This window comes from Dermochelys coriacea, chromosome 1 (assembly GCF_009764565.3).
Source record: "Dermochelys coriacea isolate rDerCor1 chromosome 1, rDerCor1.pri.v4, whole genome shotgun sequence".
Taxonomy (NCBI): Eukaryota; Metazoa; Chordata; order Testudines; family Dermochelyidae; genus Dermochelys; species Dermochelys coriacea.
Window position 1 is genome coordinate 96819058 of NC_050068.2, and position 24637 is coordinate 96843694.

Here is a 24637-nt window from a genome sequence, read left to right on the forward strand (position 1 = left end):
TTCGGGATTGGTGCACACGTGGCTGGGGAATGCCACCTGGTGTGTGTCAGTTGAAGAACGGCATCACTGATTGGTAAGGCCACCCATAGCAGTGCTGATATGTGAAGAATGTCTAGTGACTGGTGCTGACAGTCTTGCACATCTTCCAGTGGGATCACAAGATCATTGCCTATTCTCTGTAGTTCTTGAAACTGACGATAGTCATCTGGCAGGGAGGAAGGTGTCAAGGATACAGCAGTGTCTGGAAATGATGAAGGGAATGTCTCTGGATACTCTGATACTGGATTGATCAGTGCATCATCAAACGCCATTTCTGAATGTCTATTGGATGAAGGGTGGGGCGGTGAAACAGGGGAGTTCTCCGGAGCTGAACGAGACTGTTCCGAAAGTGACTATTGGGGCCATAAACTCCAATATGGCCAACCTGGTTGATCCTGCTCTTGTGGTACTTGTGCCCAAGGAGCTGGATACCAGCTTCTTGGGTAAGGCAAGGGAAAAAACTGCCATGGAGCCATCAGAACCCTCTGGTAGTCATGTTCTGGAACGGACATGGCAGACTATGCCGAACATCTGGGTCCTCAGATTCCGAGGAGTCGGAGTCTTGCATGAATGGCAGTGCCGACGGAGCCACCAGAATGGGATGCATTGGAGAGGTATGGTCAACAGGAGGTATATGTAATGCAGGAGATGGTGCCCTCTGCAGAGTTGAGTGCACTGGAACAGGCAGTGACTTCGCTCCTTCCAGGGTGAACAGTTCCTCAGGGCTGGAGTGCTTCTGATTCTCCCCAGAGTCTATGGTATTCAGTCTCTTGAGAGGACTGGAACTGGTAAAGGCACCTGTCTCAGGACCTATAATTCAAGGGATGCCAGCAGAGCCAAGGCAGGAGGGATACACTGATCCGGTGCCAGGCAAGCAGAGTGGCCTCTCATCACTCTAGTGTGTCTTGCAGTGTGTAGCTCCTCTGTGGCCGGAATTTGTGGACAGTGCAACATCCTTCTTGGATTTAGAGGAAAACTTACTGCCATGCTTATGCGCATGCTTCCGTGGCTGATGGCTAGGCCCCAATGTGGGGTCCGTAGAGCTAGTACTGGTGGATCCAGATGGAGGCTTCACGGTAGGGGGAGCACTTTTGGATTGCTCAGGCTGATGTATGAGGTGGGGGGTGTTCCCTGGCCAGGATCTGATTTCAAAGCCATGGCTACCTCCAGGGGTTCTTCTTGAGGCAGAGAACTCTGCTTCCTGCATACAGGCAGGGAAGGAGAGGCAGATACTGCACCTGGAGGCGATGTGGGCTTCCCCCAAACAGTACAAACAGCATTGGTGTTTGCAGCTGATGGAAAGTGAACAAGGGCAGGAAGCATAGACTTTGAATCCTGGCGTCTTTAGCATAATCCACTACCTAGACATAAGAACTGGGATCGGGGAGGTTATTTGGCAGGAAGAACTGCTGAAGCGGAGTCCCAAGTCCTTAATTTAAAAAAAACTGCTAGGAATTACCAAAGTACAACAAAAAACAATAAATCCTAACTATGAATGAAAATAACTGTTTTTGTAAATTTTTTTGAAAATGTGTCACTAAGAACAAAAGGTCAACAGAAGCTCCAACTCAGACCATTTGGCAGTGAGAAGGAACTGGAGCTACAGAAGGTCCGCCTTGCCCTTTATCACCTCAGGCGAAACCATAAGGCAATACAAGGACACATGCGCGGACAGCCGAGCAATGCTACTTTGAAAAGCTCCGGCACCAGGCACATGTGCATAACCCTCGGTGGAATATAGTAGGGACCATCACTTGAAGAAGGAGGAAATAATTAAAATCACAATGGACCAAACTATGTTTCACAAAGTGTTAGTCTTGAATAAAACACTGTTAAATAAAAGTATTAATATCTTTTTGAGATTTTTACTCTACCTCCTCAAACACTTTGGACTCCCTAATAATCCATGGTAAATGACATTTTTCAAAGATCCATGTTATTAATATCTGAAAGGACTAAGTGTGACAATATATTTAAAGAAGAATCCCGGATGTCTTAAAATATCAGACAAAATTTTGGCATTCCTTGTTTGTTTCACTTTTTATATATTTAATATTTGTAGATACATTTTTGTTTGAACTTTGATGATGGAGACTTTTCAGGCATCACAATTAAATCCTTACAAAAACAGATGCTTGATTTCTAATTCAAACCAAGAGTATTACACATTCATCGCTTTTAGAACATATGTGTTAATGGGAAAACCAAAAGAAGACAGGAGACTAGGCTGGAGGCAGAATATTCACCAGAAGAATGAGACCATTCTGTATATGTGGGCAAGATCAAATTGACCTAGCAATTATGAAGCCCTACAATGACTTATTTCCTGCATAGAACCTATTTTATGCCTGAAAGAATGCACAAAAAGAAGGGAATTCAAAATATTGTAACAATTTATTTAATTATTTTGGTAGTGACCCAGCTTTCTGATTACTATATAAAGTTAAAGCAGAAAACAAAGAAGTGGACCTAGTTAATAGGGATTGACAACTGATCTAAAAAACTTTTGTTGGTGAGAGAGGCAAGCTTTGGAATACTTTAATGTTATTCTTTAGTAAAACAAAAGAACCAGAAACTCTACACCAATTAGTTATACAAAGAGAACAACTGAGTCAAGAAGACTTAAATTGGCAATCTTGCACTTCAATTTAAGGAGAGCAAAGGAGAAGCTATTTCCAAAATGGACATTTTCCAATGACAAAATTTTCCACATGAATGATTCCATACTAAAAGTAGAAACTTCTGTAGGTTCACATGTGAAGTCTTGTTGAGGATGCAAAGTCTATGAAGAATGCTAGCAGACCTAGAGCAGCAGACACCAATGAACTGTTAGAGGCCTTTATCTTTAGGGGAGACTCCAGCTGTAATAGGGTCTTCTATACCCCCCGAAGTGAGTTATCATTTGGAGTGGATGTAGACAGCTATTCTTCTCTTTAATCTTTCATCAGGCAAGAATTAAGTGATGCTTATCAGAAGGGGGAAATGCATTTAAGAACTAGCTGAGACATTGCTTCTACCTTCCACTGTAGACCTAAAGCCACCATTTGTCAAAGTGGTGCCAACTCTCTGGGCCCTATCTGACCCCCCACTAAACTTGGATGACCAGATAGCATTAGTATCTAAAAAAGTCTTTTCACCTCTGGCTCACTAGGAAACTTTGTCCCTTTCTCAGAGATGAAGACCTGGCCACACGGATCCATGAATCTGTCACCTCCAGGTTGGATTGCTGTAATTCACTGTATCTCAAACTGAATGTAAAGACAATGCATATATTCCAGCAAGTCCAAAAGGTGGCTGCCCACCTTTTGCATGGCTTAGAGTGCTGTGAGCAACCAGACCCATGCTTAACCCCTTAACTAACTCCCAGTCAATTTCCACTGCAGCTTGAGGTTTTGGTCCTAATATTCAAAACAATTGATGGATCAAGCCCAGCTGCGGTGAAGACTGAATTTTGAATTACAAAGCACCACACCAACTGCACTCCTCCAGGACAAGGTAGATCACAAAGCCCAGGACAAAAGGTGCAGGAGACCTGGGGACAAAGCATTCTTAATCAAGGGGATCCGGCTATCAAATGAACTTCAAGAGGGTACCTGGCAAATTCAGCATCTGAGCATCTTTCTGAAACACAGCAAAACTTTCCTCTTTGAAAAAGTCTTTCCACTGTAAGAATGACACTCACTCCACTGACACCTCCAGTTTATCTAAACAACCCCAACCAAGCCAAAAAATTAAATATCCCAAAACAAATCTACCTAAATGAAAAGTAAATGAATAAAATCTACAAAAACCCAAACCAACCCCAAAACGCTACCTCACAAGCAGAGGTTTTTTACACACTACAAAGGGAGATACCAGAGATCCCATGAAGTCCAATAGGACCTTACTACCATTATCAATGTTACATGGGAAGTGCTCAGATACTAAAGTGATGGGCAGTAGTACAAAACTCCAAAATAGATAGACTATAGAGCCATGTGACTGCAGCATTTCCATTTTCTAGCTTGTTGCTATTTGGGATACTGTCCAAATGACACCTATATTTTCCTGTAAGGGATAAAGAGAAATTCTCTGGTGACTGAATCTAACAATCACAACCATCTACATTTTCATGAAGTTTCTGGGGAGTAAACAGAGCCTGTGGGCCGGTCTAGTCAGTGAATTTGTGCACATTAAGCTCTGCTGTAAATCACTTGGATTTACTCTGCTTTGAAATGGGAGTAGATCAAATTGCACTAGGGAACTCTGAGTATGATATCAGGGTCCACAGAGCCTGTTAGTGCACATCATACTAGTGCACTGTAGATTTATTTTCTATGCACTAACTCACCATCTAAACAAGCCCTAAATGAGAAAATCCAATACCTCAAGTGTAAACTCTTATATGCAAAACTTAAGAATCTCCTGTGGCAGATGAAAGTATGTGACCACTTCAGCCACAGACATCAGAAAGTCTCCTGCAGACAAAGAACTAGCCTACATAAGAAAGATTTTGCCAATACAGCTATACCAGTATAGCTATACCAGCAGAGACCGCTAGTGGAGCTGCAGCTTATATTGGCATAAGAAGATTTTTTGTCAGTATGGGTAAACTGCCTTCTCAAACAACATAAGCTATATTGGCAAAAGGACTCTTGCAGGTATAGCTGCATCAACACGGGGGGGGGGGGGGGGGGCTTGCCGGCATAGCTATGTCAGTCATGGGTGTAGATTTTTTCACACCGTTGACCAAGATAGCTATGCTGACAAATCTTTGTGGTGTACACTTGGCCACAGTCACGAGAGTTGCTGAAAGTCTTCATTCTCAGTCTCCTTTTCTTTATCCATCTGTTCAGTCTTTTGAGATCTATCAATTCTTGTAATCCTCCCATTGTTTAAGAACAATGAAGATGCAGCACACACCAAAGGATCATTGTTCTGAGGAAATTGGCTTTATTATCCCTATATACAATAGGATAATAGGAGAGGGAAAGAAGAACAGATGCATGGGAAGCACTGAGCTCCAGAAAACTTCCAATACTATCTGTCAAAGATTGTGAGGGCTCAAGAATCTTGAAAGTGAGCAGTCCTGCCTTTTAGAAAGATGGCTGGTTGACGGCGCATCTTAGAGCAGTCATGCTAAAATTTTACAAGTGCTTCTGACCTTTGTGTTGGTTCTACAGTTTCACGACTTTCCTTAGAACAAGAGTTACATTTCTTTTCAAAATGTTTATTGAAGAAATAGTCTTGAGTTTTGCAAAAGGGAAAAGCACAAGTATTTTTTCTAAGAGTTTTCTAAGTGTTATTCTAAATGAGCATCTTCATGCAAAATGAGGTGAAATGATTTGATGGGTTACAGAAGAGAACAAAATGGAAATACTAAGGAACAAGGAGGAATTCCATAAATGCTTTAAAGAAAGAATGAGGGTTAAATATTTAAGTCACCAATAAGTAAAGCTGATATTATGCATTTTAGTTAAAAGACCCCATGTGTAGCTCTCGCAATTCTTTTTGATGTTTGAGAGATTAACCGTTGCAGAAAAAACAATGGACAAGAAACTATCAATTGGTGTTTTTAAATGTAAATACTTTTGTCATTTTTAATTTGAAAAATTATTCTCATTAATTAGTTTAATCTTACACAATAGATCTTGTTATGTATAAACCTCTACAGTACTACTCAATTTAAATTCACAGAAACTAATTAGTCCAGCAGCAGGAATCAGCCTCACTGAAACATTACTGATTCTTGAGGAGATTATATCACTGCAGCTTCTTTTAGTCATATTATATTACATATCTCAAAGAACAGCTATAGTTTCCTACTCACCTCTTCAAAGGTACTTCTGACAATTTAGATCTAGAGTTCATAAACAGCCTCAGTTTCATGTTGACAATATCTCCAAGTACCTAATAGAAAAGATAATTTTTCCATATTAAAAATGGATTTGGGTAGTTATCAAAGTTCCTTGGCTTTGAAAACAAATAATTCTCTTGACAAATCTTTTTTCTCCTCTGTGAGGGGTGTATTAACTCCACATTAGAACTGAAGGGGTTAAGGAGCAGTTCTGGGCCCAGGTGACTCCATTCTCCTGAACCTGCAGAGCATGCTCCAGCTAGAGCAAGGAGCTTTAAATGGAGCCAGACAACTCAGATGGGGGCAGATGAGGGAACAGGACAGATCTGGCCTGAGATCTCCTGACCAAAGCTGCTACAGACATCTCCGCTGGGAAGGAAGGGACTACCTCAGCAACTCCCAAACTGTGGATCAGTAGATGGGGTCATGGATCCAACGGGCAAGATTTGGCTTGTGAGACAATGCTGTCTCCCTGCAAACATGTCTGAACCTACTCCACAAATGTTGCACCTCTTGGCCTGACATTTATGGAACAGATCCAGACTGTGTGAAGGTGGCAGTGTGGATGCCACTTTGCCATTAGCACCAGCCAGCTGTGCAAGCATCCATGTGAGAGACTTGAATCCAGAAAATCCTTATTTGTGGGCAGCAAGGTTATAAACAGAAGATTCTCTATGCTTGAGCTGGTAAGAGCCTACGCTACCCTTTTCAGAGATGGGAATCCGCAATGTCTTGTAAGCTCCTTAAGGCAGGGCTCATATCTTATTTTATTTCATCGGATGCATTTGGTGGAAAAAACAGAGGAGAGATTTATATACACACACACAGAGAACATGAAACAATGGGTTTATCATACACACTGTAAGGAGAGTGATCACTTAAGATAAGCCATCACCAACAGCAGGGGGGGGGAAAGGAGGAAAACCTTTCATGGTGACAAGCAGGTAGGCTAATTCCAGCAGTTGACAAGAATATCAGAGGAACAGTGGGGGGTGGGGTGGGAGGGAGAAATACCATGGGGAAAATAGTTTTACTTTGTGTAATGACTCATCCATTCCCAATCTCTATTCAAGCCTAAGTTAATGGTATCCAGTTTGCAAATTAATTCCAATTCAGCAGTCTCTCGTTGGAGTCTGTTTCTGAAGCTTTTTTGTTGAAGTATAGCCACTCTTAGGTCTGTGATCGAGTGACCAGAGAGATTGAAGTGTTCTCCAACTGTTCTCCAACTGGTTTTTGAATGTTATAATTCTTGACGTCTGATTTGTGTCCATTCATTCTTTTACGTAGAGACTGTCCAGTTTGGCCAATGTACATGGCAGAGGGGCATTGCTGGCACATGATGGCATATATCACATTGGTAGATGCGCAAGTGAACGAGCCTCTGATAGTGTGGCTGATGTGATTAGGCCCTATGATGGTATCCCCTGAATAGATATGTGGACAGAGTTGGCAACGGGCTTTGTTGTAAGGATAGGTTCCTGGGTTAGTGGTTCTGTTGTGTGGTGTGTGGTTGCTGGTGAGTATTTGCTTCAGATTGGGGGGCTGTCTGTAAGCAAGGACTGGTCTGTCTCCCAAGATCTGAGAGAGCGATGGCTCGTCCTTCAGGATAGGTTGTAGATCCTTGATGATGCGTTGGAGAGGTTTTAGTTGGGGGCTGAAGGTGATGGCTAGTGGCGTTCTGTTGTGTTCTTTGTTGGGCCTGTCCTGTAGTAGGTGACTTCTGGGTACTCTTCTGGCTCTGTCAATCTGTTTCTTCACTTCAGCAGGTGGGTATTGTAGTTGTAGGAATGCATGATAGAGATCTTGTAGGTGTTTGTCTCTGTCTGAGGGGTTGGAGCAAATGCGGTTATATCGTAGCGCTTGGCTGTAGACAATGGATCGAGTGGTATGATCTGGATGAAAGCTAGAGGCATGTAGATAGGAATAGCGGTCAGTAGGTTTCCGATATAGGGTGGTGGTTATGTGACCATTGCTTATTAGCACCGTAGTGTCCAGGAAGTGGATCTCTTGTGTGGACTGGTCCAGGCTGAGGTTGATGGTGGGATGGAAATTGTTGAAATCATGGTGGAATTCCTCAAGAGCTTCTTTTCCATGGGTCCAGATGATGAAGATGTCATCAATGTAGCGCAAGTAGAGTAGGGGCATTAGGGGACGAGAGCTGAGGAAGCGTTGTTCTAAGTCAGCCATAAAAATGTTGGCATATTGTGGGGCCATGCGGGTACCCATCGCAGTGCCGCTGATTTGAAGGTATACATTGTCACCAAATGTGAAATAGTTATGGGTCAGGACAAAGTCACAAAGTTCTGCCACCAGGTTAGCCGTGACAGTATCGGGATACTGTTCCTGACGGCTTGTAGTCCATCTTTGTGTGGAATGTTGGTGTAGAGGGCTTCTACATCCATAGTGGCTAGGATGGTGTTTTTAGGAAGATCACCAATGGACTGTAGTTTCCTCAGGAAATCGGTGGTGTCTCGAAGATAGCTGGGAGTGCTGGTAACGAAGGGCCTGAGGAGGGAGTCTACATAGCCAGACAATCCTGCTGTCAGGGTGCCAATGCCTGAGATGATGGGGCGTCCAGGATTTCCAGGTTTATGGATCTTGGGTAGCAGATAGAATACCCCAGGTCAGGGCTCCAGGGGTGTGTCTGTGCGGATTTGTTCTTGTGCTTTTTCAGGGAGTTTCTTGAGCAAATGCTGTAGTTTCTTTTGGTAACTCTCAGTGAGATCAGAGGGTAATGGCTTGTAGAAAGTGGTGTTGGAGAGCTGCCTAGTAGCCTCTTGTTCATACTCCGACCTATTCATGATGACGACAGCACCTCCTTTGTCAGCCTTTAGACACTCCCCTGGAGCCCCGACCTGGGGTATTCTATCTGCTATTCTATCTGCATTTCAGGCATTGGCACCCTGACAGCAGGATTGTCTGGCTATGTAGACTCCCTCCTCAGGCCCTTCGTTACCAGCACTCCCAGCTATCTTCGAGACACCACCGATTTCCTGAGGAAACTACAGTTCATTGGTGATCTTCCTAAAAACACCATCCTAGCCACTATGGATGTAGAAGCCCTCTACACCAACATTCCACACAAAGATGGACTACAAGCCGTCAGGAACAGTATCCCCGATACTGTCACGGCTAACCTGGTGGCAGAACTTTGTGACTTTGTCCTGACCCATAACTATTTCACATTTGGTGACAATGTATACCTTCAAATCAGCGGCACTGCGATGGGTACCCGCATGGCCCCACAGTATGCCAACATTTTTATGGCTGACTTAGAACAACGCTTCCTCAGCTCTCGTCCCCTAATGCCCCTACTCTACTTGCGCTACATTGATGACATCTTCATCATCTGGACCCATGGAAAAGAAGCTCTTGAGGAATTCCACCATGATTTCAACAATTTCCATCCCACCATCAACCTCAGCCTGGACCAGTCCACACAAGAGATCCACTTCCTGGACACTACGGTGCTAATAAGCAATGGTCACATAACCACCACCCTATATCGGAAACCTACTGACCGCTATTCCTATCTACATGCCTCTAGCTTTCATCCAGATCATACCACTCGATCCATTGTCTACAGCCAAGCGCTACGATATAACCGCATTTGCTCCAACCCCTCAGACAGAGACAAACACCTACAAGATCTCTATCATGCATTCCTACAACTACAATACCCACCTGCTGAAGTGAAGAAACAGATTGACAGAGCCAGAAGAGTACCCAGAAGTCACCTACTACAGGACAGGCCCAACAAAGAAAACAACAGAACGCCACTAGCCATCACCTTCAGCCCCCAACTAAAACCTCTCCAACGCATCATCAAGGATCTACAACCTATCCTGAAGGACGAGCCATCGCTCTCTCAGATCTTGGGAGACAGACCAGTCCTTGCTTACAGACAGCCCCCCAATCTGAAGCAAATACTCACCAGCAACCACACACCACACAACAGAACCACTAACCCAGGAACCTATCCTTACAACAAAGCCCGTTGCCAACTCTGTCCACATATCTATTCAGGGGATACCATCATAGGGCCTAATCACATCAGCCACACTATCAGAGGCTCGTTCACCTGCGCATCTACCAATGTGATATATGCCATCATGTGCCAGCAATGCCCCTCTGCCATGTACATTGGCCAAACTGGACAGTCTCTACGTAAAAGAATGAATGGACACAAATCAGACGTCAAGAATTATAACATTCAAAAACCAGTTGGAGAACACTTCAATCTCTCTGGTCACTCGATCACAGACCTAAGAGTGGCTATACTTCAACAAAAAAGCTTCAGAAACAGACTCCAACGAGAGACTGCTGAATTGGAATTAATTTGCAAACTGGATACCATTAACTTAGGCTTGAATAGAGACTGGGAATGGATGAGTCATTACACAAAGTAAAACTATTTCCCCATGGTATTTCTCCCTCCCACCCCACCCCCCACTGTTCCTCTGATATTCTTGTTAACTGCTGGAATTAGCCTACCTGCTTGTCACCATGAAAGGTTTTCCTCCTTTCCCCCCCTGCTGTTGGTGATGGCTTATCTTAAGTGATCACTCTCCTTACAGTGTGTATGATAAACCCATTGTTTCATGTTCTCTATGTGTGTGTATATAAATCTCTCCTCTGTTTTTTCCACCAAATGCATCCGATGAAGTGAGCTGTAGCTCACGAAAGCTTATGCTCTAATAAATTTGTTAGTCTCTAAGGTGCCACAAGTACTCCTTTTCTTTTTGCGAATACAGACTAACACGGCTGCTACTCTGAAACCTATCTTATTTTATGCGATCATGAGTACCCTGTTGGCACTCAGTAAAGAATTGTTTTAAGTTACTCTCTCTGTGCTGCAAATTCCTGGCTGACAATGAAATTATTCACCTCCCACACAGGTGATGACTGAGCATCTCAGCAAGATGAAGCAACAGTTTGCAACCTTTTCCCCCCTGATTTGAACATGTCGAAGTCTGACTGTGTGTGAAATCCCTTTCATTGCAAGCCTGATGCCATGGATTTGCCAGCAGCTTAAATTAAACAGCTCATTGAAATTTCCTGCCATTGACCTTTGAGAGGAACATATGTCCAACTTCTCTCCCAGAGTTCTGGTTCACTGTCAAGAATGACGATACTGCACTCACAACACATGCCTTGAAACTGATGGTGCCATTTGCAAGCACATATATGTGTGCAGCTGGATTCAGTGCACTTGTGTCCATCAGAGCAAAACATCGATCTACCATTTATGTCACATCAAAGATTAGATGTGCAAATTCTAACATGCAGCCGGACTTTGAGAAGCTGTGTTGCAACATGCAAGCCCATGTCTCACATTAAAGAGCACTAAACAACATGCTGAATGGGCAAATTCCTTGAATTGCTTGGTCACTGTGTTGCCTGTGCTGTCTGGGGTCACAGGAAACAGTAAGTCTCAAAATGGGGTCATGCAGGCAAAAAGTCTGGGAACCCTGGTCTGAAGATCGTTATTCCCCCCCTTCACCCCCCCTTTTGCTATCTTAAGCTGGACTTTTTGAGACTGTGGACGGGGGTGGATGGTAGGAAGTAGCCCAGGGAGGCAGTCTAGAGGTATGCCCGGGTGCCTGACATTGGTTGTCTCTCATAGGGCCCTGAGTCAGAGCCTGGTGGAGTTGAAGGGCCTGAGCTTCCCTACCACCCTTCCACCCCTCGCAGGAGTAAAGAGAAGACAGAGACACTGGAAGCCTTGTGGCAAGGGCGAGCCAACTACAGCGGCTAGGAAACAGACTGAGGTTCCTTCCGTTTTAAGGACACAGGACCCTCTACAGTTCGTTGGACACTACTACTGCTAAAGGGGGAGTTGAGCTAAATTGGGCTGAGTTGCCACCCACCAAAAGGCAGGCCATCCCAGGTCTGGAGGAGTTGCCAATAGGAGGCACCAGAGACCCAGGGGGAAATTGAGGTCAATGACCTAAGCACTAGGTGATGCCATTGCTAAGCCTGGCCCCTTGTCAAACACTCTCTAAGGCTTCAGTAACAATTAGTATATATCTTAAGACATCTTTCAGTTCTAAGTATCTGCATTAAATGGTTATTGTAAGTTAATTTAGGTAAAATATAGACCTGCCCTAAAATTAGTTCTGATCCAGCATGGAATGTCCTCCATATTCTAAATTTTAATATGTTTTTCTCCAAAATATTAACAAATTAATTTTTTTTAGAAACAGCTGTTGTCTTCATCTCCTTGCATTATATATTCAAACTTCTTTTAATCTGTACCTTCCAGTATAAAGATAATGTTTTCTCTCTTATGAAATGTTGGTTCTGCAACAGCAAAGTAGCAAACATTCAAGAATTATACTGATATTACCAATGACGGATCAATGACGTGTTAAACTCTTCATCCCAGAATTTTTGAATCATTTCCACCTAGTCTTATTTCTTTCTATCTGGTTTATAGTAATTTCTAATGCACCCATCTCCATAGTACTGGTATCAAGGTGCTATACACAAAATGAGAATACTTCTTCTTGCTTACATTTCTTTTGTTCTGTGGACAACTCATGGTTTAATGTCGAATTCTCTGGTGATTATATAAAGGAAAGCAGATAAATATAACAGCAATTAAAACTGGAAGATTAACACTGTTTAGAGTCACAAGGCTGTCTTCTAGTATACTTAGGCTGCATTTGGTTCAAGGAATCTAGCTCGGCTTACTAAGTGTCATTCTTTCTCAGACTAGTTTTCGAATTATCTGGAACTCCTAACTGTGCCTTTGTAACCTAACAAAAGCCTGTTCATCTTCATATAGTCTTAATACATGACAATTTTAAGTCTCTCCAATATAGTATCATGAGACAAGTTTGAAGTGACTATCAAATGTCACAAGGTATGATAAAAATAGAATGCTTTCATCAGAGCACCCAGATCATGAATGGTTTTGATTAAACTGCTCATAAATGATTGGGACACTAATCATTTACTGGGGGATGACTCAATTTTTTTGTTGCACTACCTAACACACAGGATTTATGACATGGATAGTTACCATTATTATTATTTATAGAACACTGGAAAAATGTTTGTTGCTTTTCAAAACAATATATAAATATAAACCCAGCTCAGAAGAGCTTATGGTCTTGATGTCAGACATATACAAGACAAGATACCCAGAGATGGCCCATCTTAAAATCTTTTCCGTTTGGGGTTTTATATGTGTACGTACTTGTTTAAACAAATACACTCTTCTGGAGGAGGTATAATGGTTTAATGTTTGAAATAGGTAGAGCTGAATAGTTTTTCAACAAAAAATGCAGTTTCTGAATTTTTTTTATTTGGTTTGTTGAACTGACTCAAAATGTTTTGTTTTGACTCATTTCAACATTAAACTACAACTCCTATCACTGCAAGTTGCCTCTTGGGAGATGAAGTTCAGGTCCCCATTCTCTCCTATGGGCTGGGCTGCCTAGGTGGGTGGCAACTTTCATGATGCAGTCTCCCCTTTGACTAAGTGGCATTGTGCATATGGGAGTTATACAGCTGCAGGTACATCATGGGAGATGTATTCCAGCCAGGGAGTCCAGTTCATAAAGGAGAACAGGAACATCAGACCTGAATTACAACTGTCAGGAGCCAATGTACCACAACAGGAAAATGCAGATTGTACATCAACCCAAAACAAAAATATACTGATTCAGAAACATCATAATGTTTCATTTTGATTGGAAATGCTGAAACTTAACATTTCATCACTTCTGAACTGAATTTTTCAGAACAATTTATTTTCTGACAAATTGATATTTCAACTTATTGTTCCAATTTGGGACAAAAACAAAAGTTGAAATATCAGAATTTCCCATAAGATCAAAATTTTGCTTAGCTTCATTCTCAGGAGTTATGAGTGGGAAGCAAGTGGGAGTCCTGTGTACTGAGAACAGAAGGACATTCCATGCACAGGGAACATCACGGAAAAAGGCATGAAAATGGGAGTTGAAAAAAGAAACAAATTTGTGAGGCTTGCATCATTTTCAAGGGGGAAGAAGGTAAAACAAACTGCAACAGGAATCAAGACAGGCTAGAGCAAAATTGTGGAGGGCCTTGAAGTCAAAGCAAGAAATTTAAATTTCACAGGGGTAGTCTTAAAGAAATGGCATAATATGACATGAGAAAGGAAGGTAATTTTAGCAGCTTTATCCATGGTATTGTCTCTCAAGATCAGGAGTTCTCAACCTTTTTCTTTCTAAGGCCCACCCATCCACAGTCCACCTGTGCCAGAACAACTGTTTTTCTGCATATCCAGTAGATTAAAAGCTATAATAAATTGAAAGTCATACAGTTAAACACACACACACACACACACAATATAAAAAAGAAATGGATAATATAAGTACACAAATAAAAAACTGAATATTAAGTTCAAATACCAATATGCCTGTATTTCCCCACTGCGCAGGGCTGAAGCCCAAGCCCCGCCGCAAGGGGCTCCCTATGGTGTGAGCCCCCAGGCAATTGCCCTGCTTGCTGTCCCCTAATAACTGCCCTGCTGAAGCCAATAGATTCCAGCATATCATGCAGGAAAACTAACACGCTCTCTGGTTTAAAAAAAAAAAAAAGCCAGTGTGTCTGGATAGAGCAAGGGGAAACAGCATTAAATTTCTGTATGCTCTCTGATTTATTTTGGCGGACCACTGGAAACCTACTCAAGGTCCTCCAGGGGGCCATGGACCCCCAGTTGAGAATCGCAGCTCTAGATAATCAACAGTTACATGCAATAGAGGATTGTTCTTGGATATTCTTAATAGCACTAGCCATCCGAAGGAAAATCCATTCAAGTACTGAAATGAGGTTAGATTTTATCGATATATCTTCTAATGATATATCTTAAACATATATTTGATAGTTTATGTTAAACTAGTCTCTCAGACAAATGTTAGGCTGTAATTTTTTTTAGATATTTCATGTACTACATGTATTTCATGTAAAAATAAGAAAAACAAAAACAAGCTTAGTACAGGATAAAGTACACAAAAGAACAAATTAAAAGAAATTGCCATCATCTTACAATCAATAAATGTGCCATCTTCTGTGCTTCTCTTGTTAAAGGATCAACAATAGCAACAACATCATAGAATGGTTCATTCTGTTGAGGATCTATTTTTACTATGCTGTTAAAAAAGACATTAAACATAAGTGAAATGAAAAATTCTAAATTAAACTTGTGGAAATAACAATCATCAACAGGTTTTCTTAATTCTAAATTTATCATATTTTTAGCTCTTTACATCGTCTTTAAGAATTTTTCAATACAAGACATTGCTCCAAACATTTATCAGAAGCCTGGTCTATACTAGGGGGTGGCATCGATCTAAGTTACGCAACTTCTGCTACGAGAATAACGTAACTAAAGTTGATGTACTTAGATCTACTTACCGCAGTGTCTTCACTGCGGTAAGATGACGGCCGATGCTCCCCGTCAACTCCGCCTGCGCCTCTCACTCCGGTGGAGTACCAAGTTGACAGGAGAGTGCTTGGCAGTCGATTTATCGCGTCTAGACTAGACTCAATAAAATCGACCCCCACTGGATCGATTGCTGCCCGTTGATCCAGCGGGTAATGTAGACATGTCCAGAGCCTCCTTGTGAAGTGTCCAGAAAAGCACAGTATGAACCGAAATACTTACCTTTCTGTTCATTATAAACCTTTCATGCAAGCAGTATCAGCCAGAATCTTCCTCAGGTTTCCATCAGCACAGCGTAACGGTGTGGCCGCCGACTGAGTGCTCCTTTGGAGCTGACTTTGAGACTCCTCCCACTGCAGCTGGTTGGCAAACTGTACCTCTTGCTGCTTTTGCAAAAGTTGCAGGACGACGGTTTGGGTTTTTTGCTACTGATCAGCTCATAGACAGACAATTTTCTCCATCCTTCCTATATCCATTTCGCTCCTTGGTGGTGGTGGTGGTAAGGTCTGATCCTGCTGACTACACAAGTTTGTGGCTGCCTACTGAGCACCTCCTCATAACCAGGGGTTGCTTTACAGGCATCCTGCCCCTATTACCCACTCAAATACTCCAGATAGTCTATGTTGTAACTCACAATAACCATTTCTTGGGCTAGTTCAATGTCAAATAAAATTTACACAAACCTCAGAAACCTTAGTCATAAAATAATCCAAACAGTCTTTAATATAATGTCCAAAATCATAAGCTCAACCTGAAGCCACCAGTCCCCAGCTCCACTTTGTCCCTTTTTCTATCCTGAATCATCAGATTTTGCAAGTGTTGCCAAGAGTCAACAGTGACAGAAATTTGATTTAAAACATTAAAAAAAAAGAAACTGGGTAATGTTAAATATAATAGAATGGAGGAACTTGTTTGTCCCTCCTAGACAAGGATTTGTTTTGACAAACCAGATTAAAAGGAGATAATGTATTAATCACAGGCCCTTGATTAGAGGAAGCTGGAGCCATAGGAATGAATAAATGCATACATTACTAAATGCATACGTTAATAAATCATGCATTGCAAACATGATTAGTGGATTTCCACTATTTTTCACTAAACAACATATCAGTTAGTGCTGCCAAGAGTGTAGCCAGTGCGAGTGATGTTACACATCCTACAATCCCATGAGAGAATACTATGTCACCTCAGGTTCTCAGTATGCTTTGATACAGGGCTAAGGTACTTGCAACTGGCTGCTGGTGCTGCTCTTCTTCCTCTCACTATGCTACGAAGGGAGGGCCAGACTCAGTACACCATAGCAGTTTTTCCAGTAAAACTGAACAGGAACTTGGGAGTGACGATTACAGGAGGATAAATGACTCTTCAGGAAGGTTCTTCTGTTACACTCTTATTCAGTCATGGTTCTAATGCTGCCCTTTCTGCCTTTAAAAACTCAACCTGTCTCTGCAACCAGCCACTGAAAGAAAGTAAAACTAAAGATGGCTACCATGATCTTACCATTAATAAGAAGATAGGAGTCCCCCTCCTCTTGCCCCACTTCTTGTCGTTCCAATAAAGATTTACAGATGTGAACCTTCGTATTTTCCAGTTTTATTTAGCAACAGAAAGACACCAGTGGCATACTAACTTTCACTGGCTCCTCATGTTTGGGGTTAATGAGACAGGAGGAGCAACAAACACAGACACTTTAAACTCACTGCTTAAGGCTTCCAAACACAATGTAAATCTGCCTGCTGGCTTTTAATATATCTTGTAGCAGCCAAAGCACAACAGTGAGAACCTAACCACCCCTATTGCAAATAGAGTTGGTGTTGAGAGCAGTACCATTATCCATCTGTAGGTGACATAGTCCTGTTTTAGGACAGTGCTGGGTGCCAAAAGTGTGAGAAGAGGTGTCATGGTGCTAATCCCGACTCCAGGAAATGAATAATTTATATACTAATCTTGAACAGTAATCCACAAAATTCAATAATCTCAATTTGGACTTTCCACATCAGTGCAGATTAGTGAGGCTCTCTTAGTTTACCTGCGATTTTGTTTAACTACTTTCAGGTTTTTAATTTAGTAAGTAAATATAATGTACTGATTCATCTTCCTCTCTCCCAGTACTCCCACTTCCACTCAATAAAATTCTATTTGTCACCTTTTTCAGTGTTGATTAGAAATACATAAAATGTGTCAATGTTTTGACATTACTGACCAATATACTAGTAGTGAAATTAAGATTGCCTGTGTTGCTCATTGGTTTCCTGAATTGTTTGTACAATCACAAAATCAGTTTCTTCTTTTAAAACTACAAAATGTTTACTGAAGTTCTGGAAGATTGCATACAGTACTTAAAGCATTAATAATGTTTAATATTAAGATGCCATAGCTATATATGCATTAAGATGAGACTGAACTTACCTGTGTTGCTCTTTGAGAAATTCAATATTTTGTCTAATGACTGTTTTAGGCAATGAAGACAGAAGGGCATCCACTTTCATAATCAAATCACTGCCACTGGTACAAAAAAACAAACTTAGTTAATATGTCACTTTTCTAATAAAAAGGGAATAAAATATTAGTTTTCAATGTATATCTGTGTGCATAAAAGACTACGCAAAAATATGATGCTTTAAGGACACCATAGTCATAAGATTTTTAATTTTGAGTCTCTAAGCCTTTAGAATGTGACTAATCAAAAACTATTAAATCTATAGTTCTAGAGAGATGTGCTCTTCTATACATTTACAAGATGGAATATACAGTCCAGCAGTTTAAATGGTAAAATCCACTTGTATCCACAACTCTCTGTTCCTTTCTTGCTGTTGTTGACTGAAAAATTCCCTCTTACAACTCCCATGAGCAGCCACAGCTAATCAGTCCATCTTTTGACTGCATCTTATTTATCATTACTTTTTTTCTGTCATTTAAGAAACAAACAAACTACAATTAGCTACCACTGATACTGATATGAGTGCAGTGCTTAGTCAGGATCATGAAACAGGGCTTCGACCAATAGCATATTGCCTGTAAAATCTTAAATGGGGTGGATCAGGAATTTTCTCCATGTGAGAAAGAAGTGTTAGCATTAATTTGGGCCCTACAACATTGGGATATTTGGTAGGAATGTCCCCAGTGTTTCTTAAAACATCCCACTCTCTGGTAAAGTATGTGCTGACAGGAAAGACTAATGATGGTCACGTTTCTAGCCCCCTGATAGCTAAGTGGACTTTAGCATTATTAAATAAAAATGTGACCATGGAAAAGGTACCAGTTCTATCTCCAGTTTTATGGTAGAAGGGGAACAGCATGAGTGCCCCCTGCTTGAAATCCCTCCAGAGGGATCTTTATTGTTCCGAGGTGAAGCACTGTTAAGGGATAGCAGAAAAAGTGGATGTAATCTGGTTTGTGGATGGGCCTTGCTACTATAATGAAGGAAAACCATACACAAGATATGCTGCAGTAAGGGTGTCAGATTCTAGGGAACAATGTATACCTCACTCAGCACAAGCAGCTGAAATTGTGGCAATAGCCATAGCACTGGAAAATACACCAATAGGTATCGGGATACACCAATAGATATCTTCACAGATTTTGAGCAGGTACTAAGAGTTGTAGTAGACTGAATGCTCCAGTGGAAGAAAAGAGGAATGAGATCAGCAGATAACAAGCCTATTGCACATGCTGGAAAATTATCTTTGGCACTTAGCACAGCAGAGAACACAGCCAGTAGAAATGGGAAAGATAAAGGCTCATAAGAAAGACATTAAGGAGGCTCAGTGAAATAACAGGGCAGATGAGGAAGCTAAGGTGGGAACCAAGGAGGGGACATTGTGGCAGCCACAACTCCAATTAGCACCAATAGCAATAGTAGACAGGGATAAAACAGAACAAATAGATTAATATCCCTACAGAAAAGAGATCCAGAAATAAAAAGGCTTGTAGCTAAAAGGGAACATCAAGGGTGGAAAATTTGGGAGCATGATACAGGATTGGTTCTAGCCACCAAAATGGAGAGAAAATATGCCAATGTGGGTTGCCCCAACTGAAATAAGTTCTGAGATGAAATAAGTTCTGAGATAATAATGGACATCTGAGCATGGAGAAAACTCTCAGCGGAATGCAAGCATCAGGGTGATGGCCAAATATGAGACCTGATATAGAGCAGTACGTAAATAATTGCTTGCCTTGTGATTCCAATAATGCAGATACTAAATTGGTAAAAGGACCCTTCTGTCACCAAAGAATGCAAATTGATATTAGCTCAGTAGCTAAAACTGCAAAAGGGAATCAAATATTGCCTAGTAATAGTGGATGCATTGACAAAATGGATTGAAGCGATACCCACAAGAAACAATACTGACCTAACTACAGCCCACATCGTAGTTGAGCAAACAACAACATGATGGGATGTTCCCCAAAAGATTGATTCTGATCAAGGACCACATTTTGTGGGGGAAACCACAAAGGAACTCTGCCAAGCATTTGATATTAAGCAAAGGTTACATAGAGCAGGACACTGAAAGCTCAGGACAGACAGAAATGAACAGAACAATAAAAACAGCGCTGAGGAGGGTAAGGACTGGGACCAGAAACTCACATTAATCTTAATATCAATTAGCAGAACTATAACAGCACAAGGCATAACTCCATGTAAAGCAATGATTGGGAGAGATACAGAGTTTCCTGGACAGTGGTGAGTAACCAGAGTGCACCAAGATGAGCTGCAGCCTAGAATGCAGACAGCTCAGTGGATGCTGATGCTGCTAAAATCTGTAGCGAATACTCACAGGCAAGTGGCAGTAGCACTTAAAGCAAATGCAAGGCAAATGGACATGAGTGGCGGGTGGAGTCCCCCTTTGGGGAGGCTAGCCCCTGGCTCCGCCCCTTCCGCCCATGCTGCCCCCAGAGCCAGAGCCCCGAACCCTCTCTCACCCTGCAACTGGAGCTCTGAGCCCCCTCACCCTCTGCAGCTGGAGCCTGGAAACCCCCCTCTCCCCGCAGCCAGAGCCCGCCTCTTCCCGGAGGAGCCCCAAGTCTCCCCTTTCCCCGTGGCTAGAGGAGCCCTGGGCCAGCTGGAGTCCTGACCCCCTTGTTCCGTGGCCAGAGGAGCCTCAGGCCAGCTGAAGCCCTGAACCCCAACTATGGCCAGAATAGCTCCGGGCCAGCCGGAGCCCCCCAGCCGTGCCTCCCCAGACACCAAGGCACCCCACAGGAAAGCTCTGTCTCTTCTCTTCTAGAAGAAGAACCTGAGCTTTTGATATGGGTCACGCGAGTTCTGGGGTGCCTGAGGAGGCGATGTGTGTTACTCAGCTTCCTGGGTTCATCAGTAATCTCCCTGGAGTCCAGACTCCATAGCCTAAAGCATTCAAATGCAACATTAAAGTCCCTGGGGCTGCATACTCCTTCTACCCAGAGAAAGCATTTTAAGCCCCAACCTCCCCATGTTTCTACCTTCCCCAGTCTAGGCAGGACTTCTCCAGGAAGCGGGGCAGGAATAACAGATGCAGACCTCTCCAGCTTCCGCCCAACCACTTCTCGCCCCCCCCTTCCCTCCCCCGGCAACGTCTGCTGCATGCAGCCAAACAGCTGATCGTGGTGAGCGGGAAGTGCTGGGGAGGAAGGGGAGGAGCTGATAAGCAGGGCCCATGGCTGGCGGGAGATGGTGGGGAGGAGGGGGATGAGTGACCCGCTGATGGGTGCTGAACACCCACTATTTTTTTCCAGGGGTGCTCCTGGATTGGAGCACCCAAGGAGTTGGCGCAAATGGATGGAGGGATGCTAGGTCCAGATATAGGACTTGTCCCCTACCATTGCATGATCACATCTTCATGTGCCAGCAGTATGATCTGGGGCCATGTTGACAGGTTCATGAGGACAGAAAACTAAAATTGTCTGGGTCATGTTGGGGAAATCAACATTCAGGCCATGTCCTGTCTAATCTTCCTGAGGACTCTTGGTATGAAGGAACTGGAAGACAGGTCTACCTAGTACCCATGGAATTAGAAACCTGGTGCCAAAGGAATTAGAAAAACATCTGATAGGGAGCTGGGACTGGCTCCCCCTCTGGAGCAGAATCTATGTCATTTGTTCTGGTCAGATGCAAACAGGTCTAAACCCAGGCACATCCCCCCTGCAAAAGACATCTCACAAAATGAAGCATTTGATTGACCCTTCATCGTTGTCCAAGCATTGATGACTGAGATGGTCTGCTAAAGTGTTCTTTAGTCTTGGACTGTGCAGGGCCACTGGTGTGATGCAGTGACTGATGCACCATTAACCAAGGGGGACTGCTTTCTGGCACAGCATGACAGGCAAGTTCCTCCATGTTTGCTGATAACAGGACTTTGCTGTGGTGTCCTGGAATACCTGTACTGTCGCACTTTGAAGTACCGGGAGGAAAGCTATACATGTGAAACAAATGGCTCTCACCTCCAGAATGTTTATTTGAAGTTTCATCTCCTGGGAAGACCAGAAAGTGATGCAAATGGGCTTCCCATTCTGTGGTGGACACATCTGTCACAAGTGTCATATTGGGGAGAGATAAGGAGAAGGGTACTTCATTGCAGACAAGTAGAAGATCCTTCTACCAATCTGAAGAGCAGACTTTCCGGGGAATCATGACCACATCTATGTAGTATTTACCAAGTAGCTGCACTGATCTCAACCAGTCTTGCATGAAGCACAGGTGAAATCTGGCAAATTGCATCATGTAGATGCAGGAAGCCATGTGACCCAGGAGTTTTAGGCAAATTGTGGCTGATATTCTCGGGTGGAGCAGCAGCTGGTTGATGAAATTTATAAGACAAGAAATCTGTCTTGTGACACACAAGCTTTTGCCACTCAGGAGTCCAGCACTGCCCCTATGTACTCTGTTCTTTGAGCACGCGTGAGAGTGAACTTGGCTTTGATGACTCTGAGGCCCAGTTCAGTGAAAAGGCTGAAGATTATTGGGATCATGTTGTTCACCTGTTGTGGTAACTGACCTTGGATAAGCCAGTCATTAAGGTATAGACAGACATTAATTCCTTGCTTACTCTGGAATGCTGCCATCACTAGACACTCTGTACTGTAGTGAGATTTTCCCACATGAAACTAGAGTTATTTCCTGTGGACCAGGTGAATTCCAATATGAAAGTAGGCATCTTGCAAGTTGAGAGCTGCAAACCAGTCCTGAAGATTTAGAGTGGGAATTATGGATGCTACAGTCACCATCCTGAACTTGAATCAACATATGAAATTGAGTCGTTGAAGGTCTAGAAAGGGGGTCCTCTTTTCTTCTTTGGGACCCAGAAATAATTAAAATAGAACCCCTGCCCTGCAATTCCATGGGCATGTCTTCCATTTATCTGAGTTGCAGGAGGGAATCCACTTCCTTTCTGAGGAACATCTTGTGAGAAGCATTCTTCTGTTTTTTTTCTGACACTTCTGTGGTATTTGCACTTCCCCCAGACAGACAGGCACTAAATATATATCATTGTCAGGGATTGCTCCCTCCCAAGAGGGTCAGGTCTTGAATCCAGGGGATTTGGACTCTGCCATGTCATGACGGGGGTGAGGTGGGGGGTAATGGCATGTGGGCTCAAAACCCCTAAAATCTTTTTTTTTCCAATATGCCAAAGGGCTTAAAAGGCTAAAACTAAACTAACAACTATAATTATCTAGCTGGAAAGATAAACTGTATTTTACAGAGACACAGAGACTGCACATATTCTATCTCGTAGCCATAGCCACTAAGAAAGAACCGGAGCTATGAGGTGCCAAAGGGCAAGCGGGGCACAGGCTACTCAAAAGATTCAAATCTTGCACACATAAGGCACACACACACACCAGAAGTGGAATACATGTGGACAACTACTACAAGAACTCATAGATAGACCTGAACTCGTCAAGGAGAAGCGGGAGTCTAATATATCAAGTATCTGAGCGTCAACTTGAAATAAACAATGTTGTTGAGTGCAGCTAGTAAATCTTTTTCACTTGACATAGTATGTATGCCCAATGGAGTCCATTCCATTATGTATCATTTTTTTCTGGACCTCTGAGGAGCAGGGAAGATGGATCCGGATGGAGATTTTGCCCATCGCTTTCTAGTATTACCTCTAGCGGAAAAAGTAATTTGGATGGAGGCCAAATAAAGAGATTCAATAGGTCTGACAACCAGAATTGTGTTGGTCAGGCTGGTGCCAACATGACCATATTGGCCGCGTTCTGTCTTAGTTTCCAGCTGGAAAAGTATTTGGAATTATTGGAATTGGAGGGTATGCATATATTAGTCTTGAAGCCCAGGGGACAAGAAACGCCTCTGACAGAGAAACCAGGCACTGACCCTTTCTGAATCAGAATCTAAAACATTTCTTATTCTTTTTTGGTATCTATGGAGGGTCAGCCCCATCTGGTGAACATGTCCTGTATGAGAATGTCTTTCACTGTGCTCACTTGCAAACTGCCTGTTGAGTTGCTCTGCTAGAACATTCTGCAAGCCTAGTAAGCAATGGGCCATTGCAGTAATTTTCTATCAAATGCAGTTCTTCCATAGATGCACAGCTTATTGAGAAAGGGGGGTGGATCTTGCTCCCCATTGCCTATTGATATACACTGTAACTGTGGCGTTGTCTTACATAATCTGAATGGTTAAACCTTTCAGAACTTGTAGGAATTTTGTGCAAGCCTGATGAATGGCTCTCAGCTTTAGGACATCGGTTGAGTTTCCTGATCCGACCAAGACCTTGAATGTCCCTGAAGCCCGAGACAAACTCTTACTGATGACTGAGGTTAGGCTCATATCTATTTGATCAGACATATTATGGTGTCAAATCTTTCTTGAGTCAGATAAGCCTGTGCTGTGGTGAAGTCCAGTACTGCCCCTATAAGTTGTATTGATTGGATAGAAACTTAACACAAACTTTTCCTTGTTGCCTCTCAGTCCTAAAGAGGTGAAAGGCACAAGTACCTGATGACTGGAGTAGTTCAAATGCTAAGGAGATCTCCCCTGAATGAGCCAGTAGCTTATGAAAAGGAAAACTTGGATTCCTTGTTTTCTCTGGTATGCATCCATTACCGCCAGGCATTTGGTAAACACCAAATGGATCAAATGGCAGAACCCTGTACTGGTAGTGGGAATTGCCTATCTGCAACCTCAGGTATTTTCTGTGGGCAAGATGGATAGCTGTATCAAAGAATGCATTCTGAATGCTGACAGCTGTATACTAATCCTGTGAATATAGATGGAATTACTGCAGGTAGTGTTACAGTCCTGAACTTGAACTTCCAGATGAAGATGTTTAGATGTCTCATGCCCAGGATTGCGTGCCAGGCCCCGTTCAGAAGTATCAGGA

The 24637-nt window shown here is 42.7% G+C and overlaps 1 protein-coding gene across 2 annotated transcripts in view; it reads right to left on the bottom strand.

The window, feature by feature from the left end:
* Window positions 1-24637, bottom strand: part of UGGT2 (UDP-glucose glycoprotein glucosyltransferase 2) — a 312930-nt gene that overhangs the window by 112719 nt on the left and 175574 nt on the right. For both annotated transcript variants that reach the window (XM_038387171.2, XM_043504676.1), the window contains 3 exons: window positions 17721-17816; window positions 14916-15018; window positions 5849-5928 (listed from right to left, as the gene is read on the bottom strand). In XM_038387171.2, coding sequence (XP_038243099.1) covers window positions 5849-5928; window positions 14916-15018; window positions 17721-17816 — 279 coding nt within the window. The remainder of the gene's footprint in view (window positions 1-5848; window positions 5929-14915; window positions 15019-17720; window positions 17817-24637) is intronic.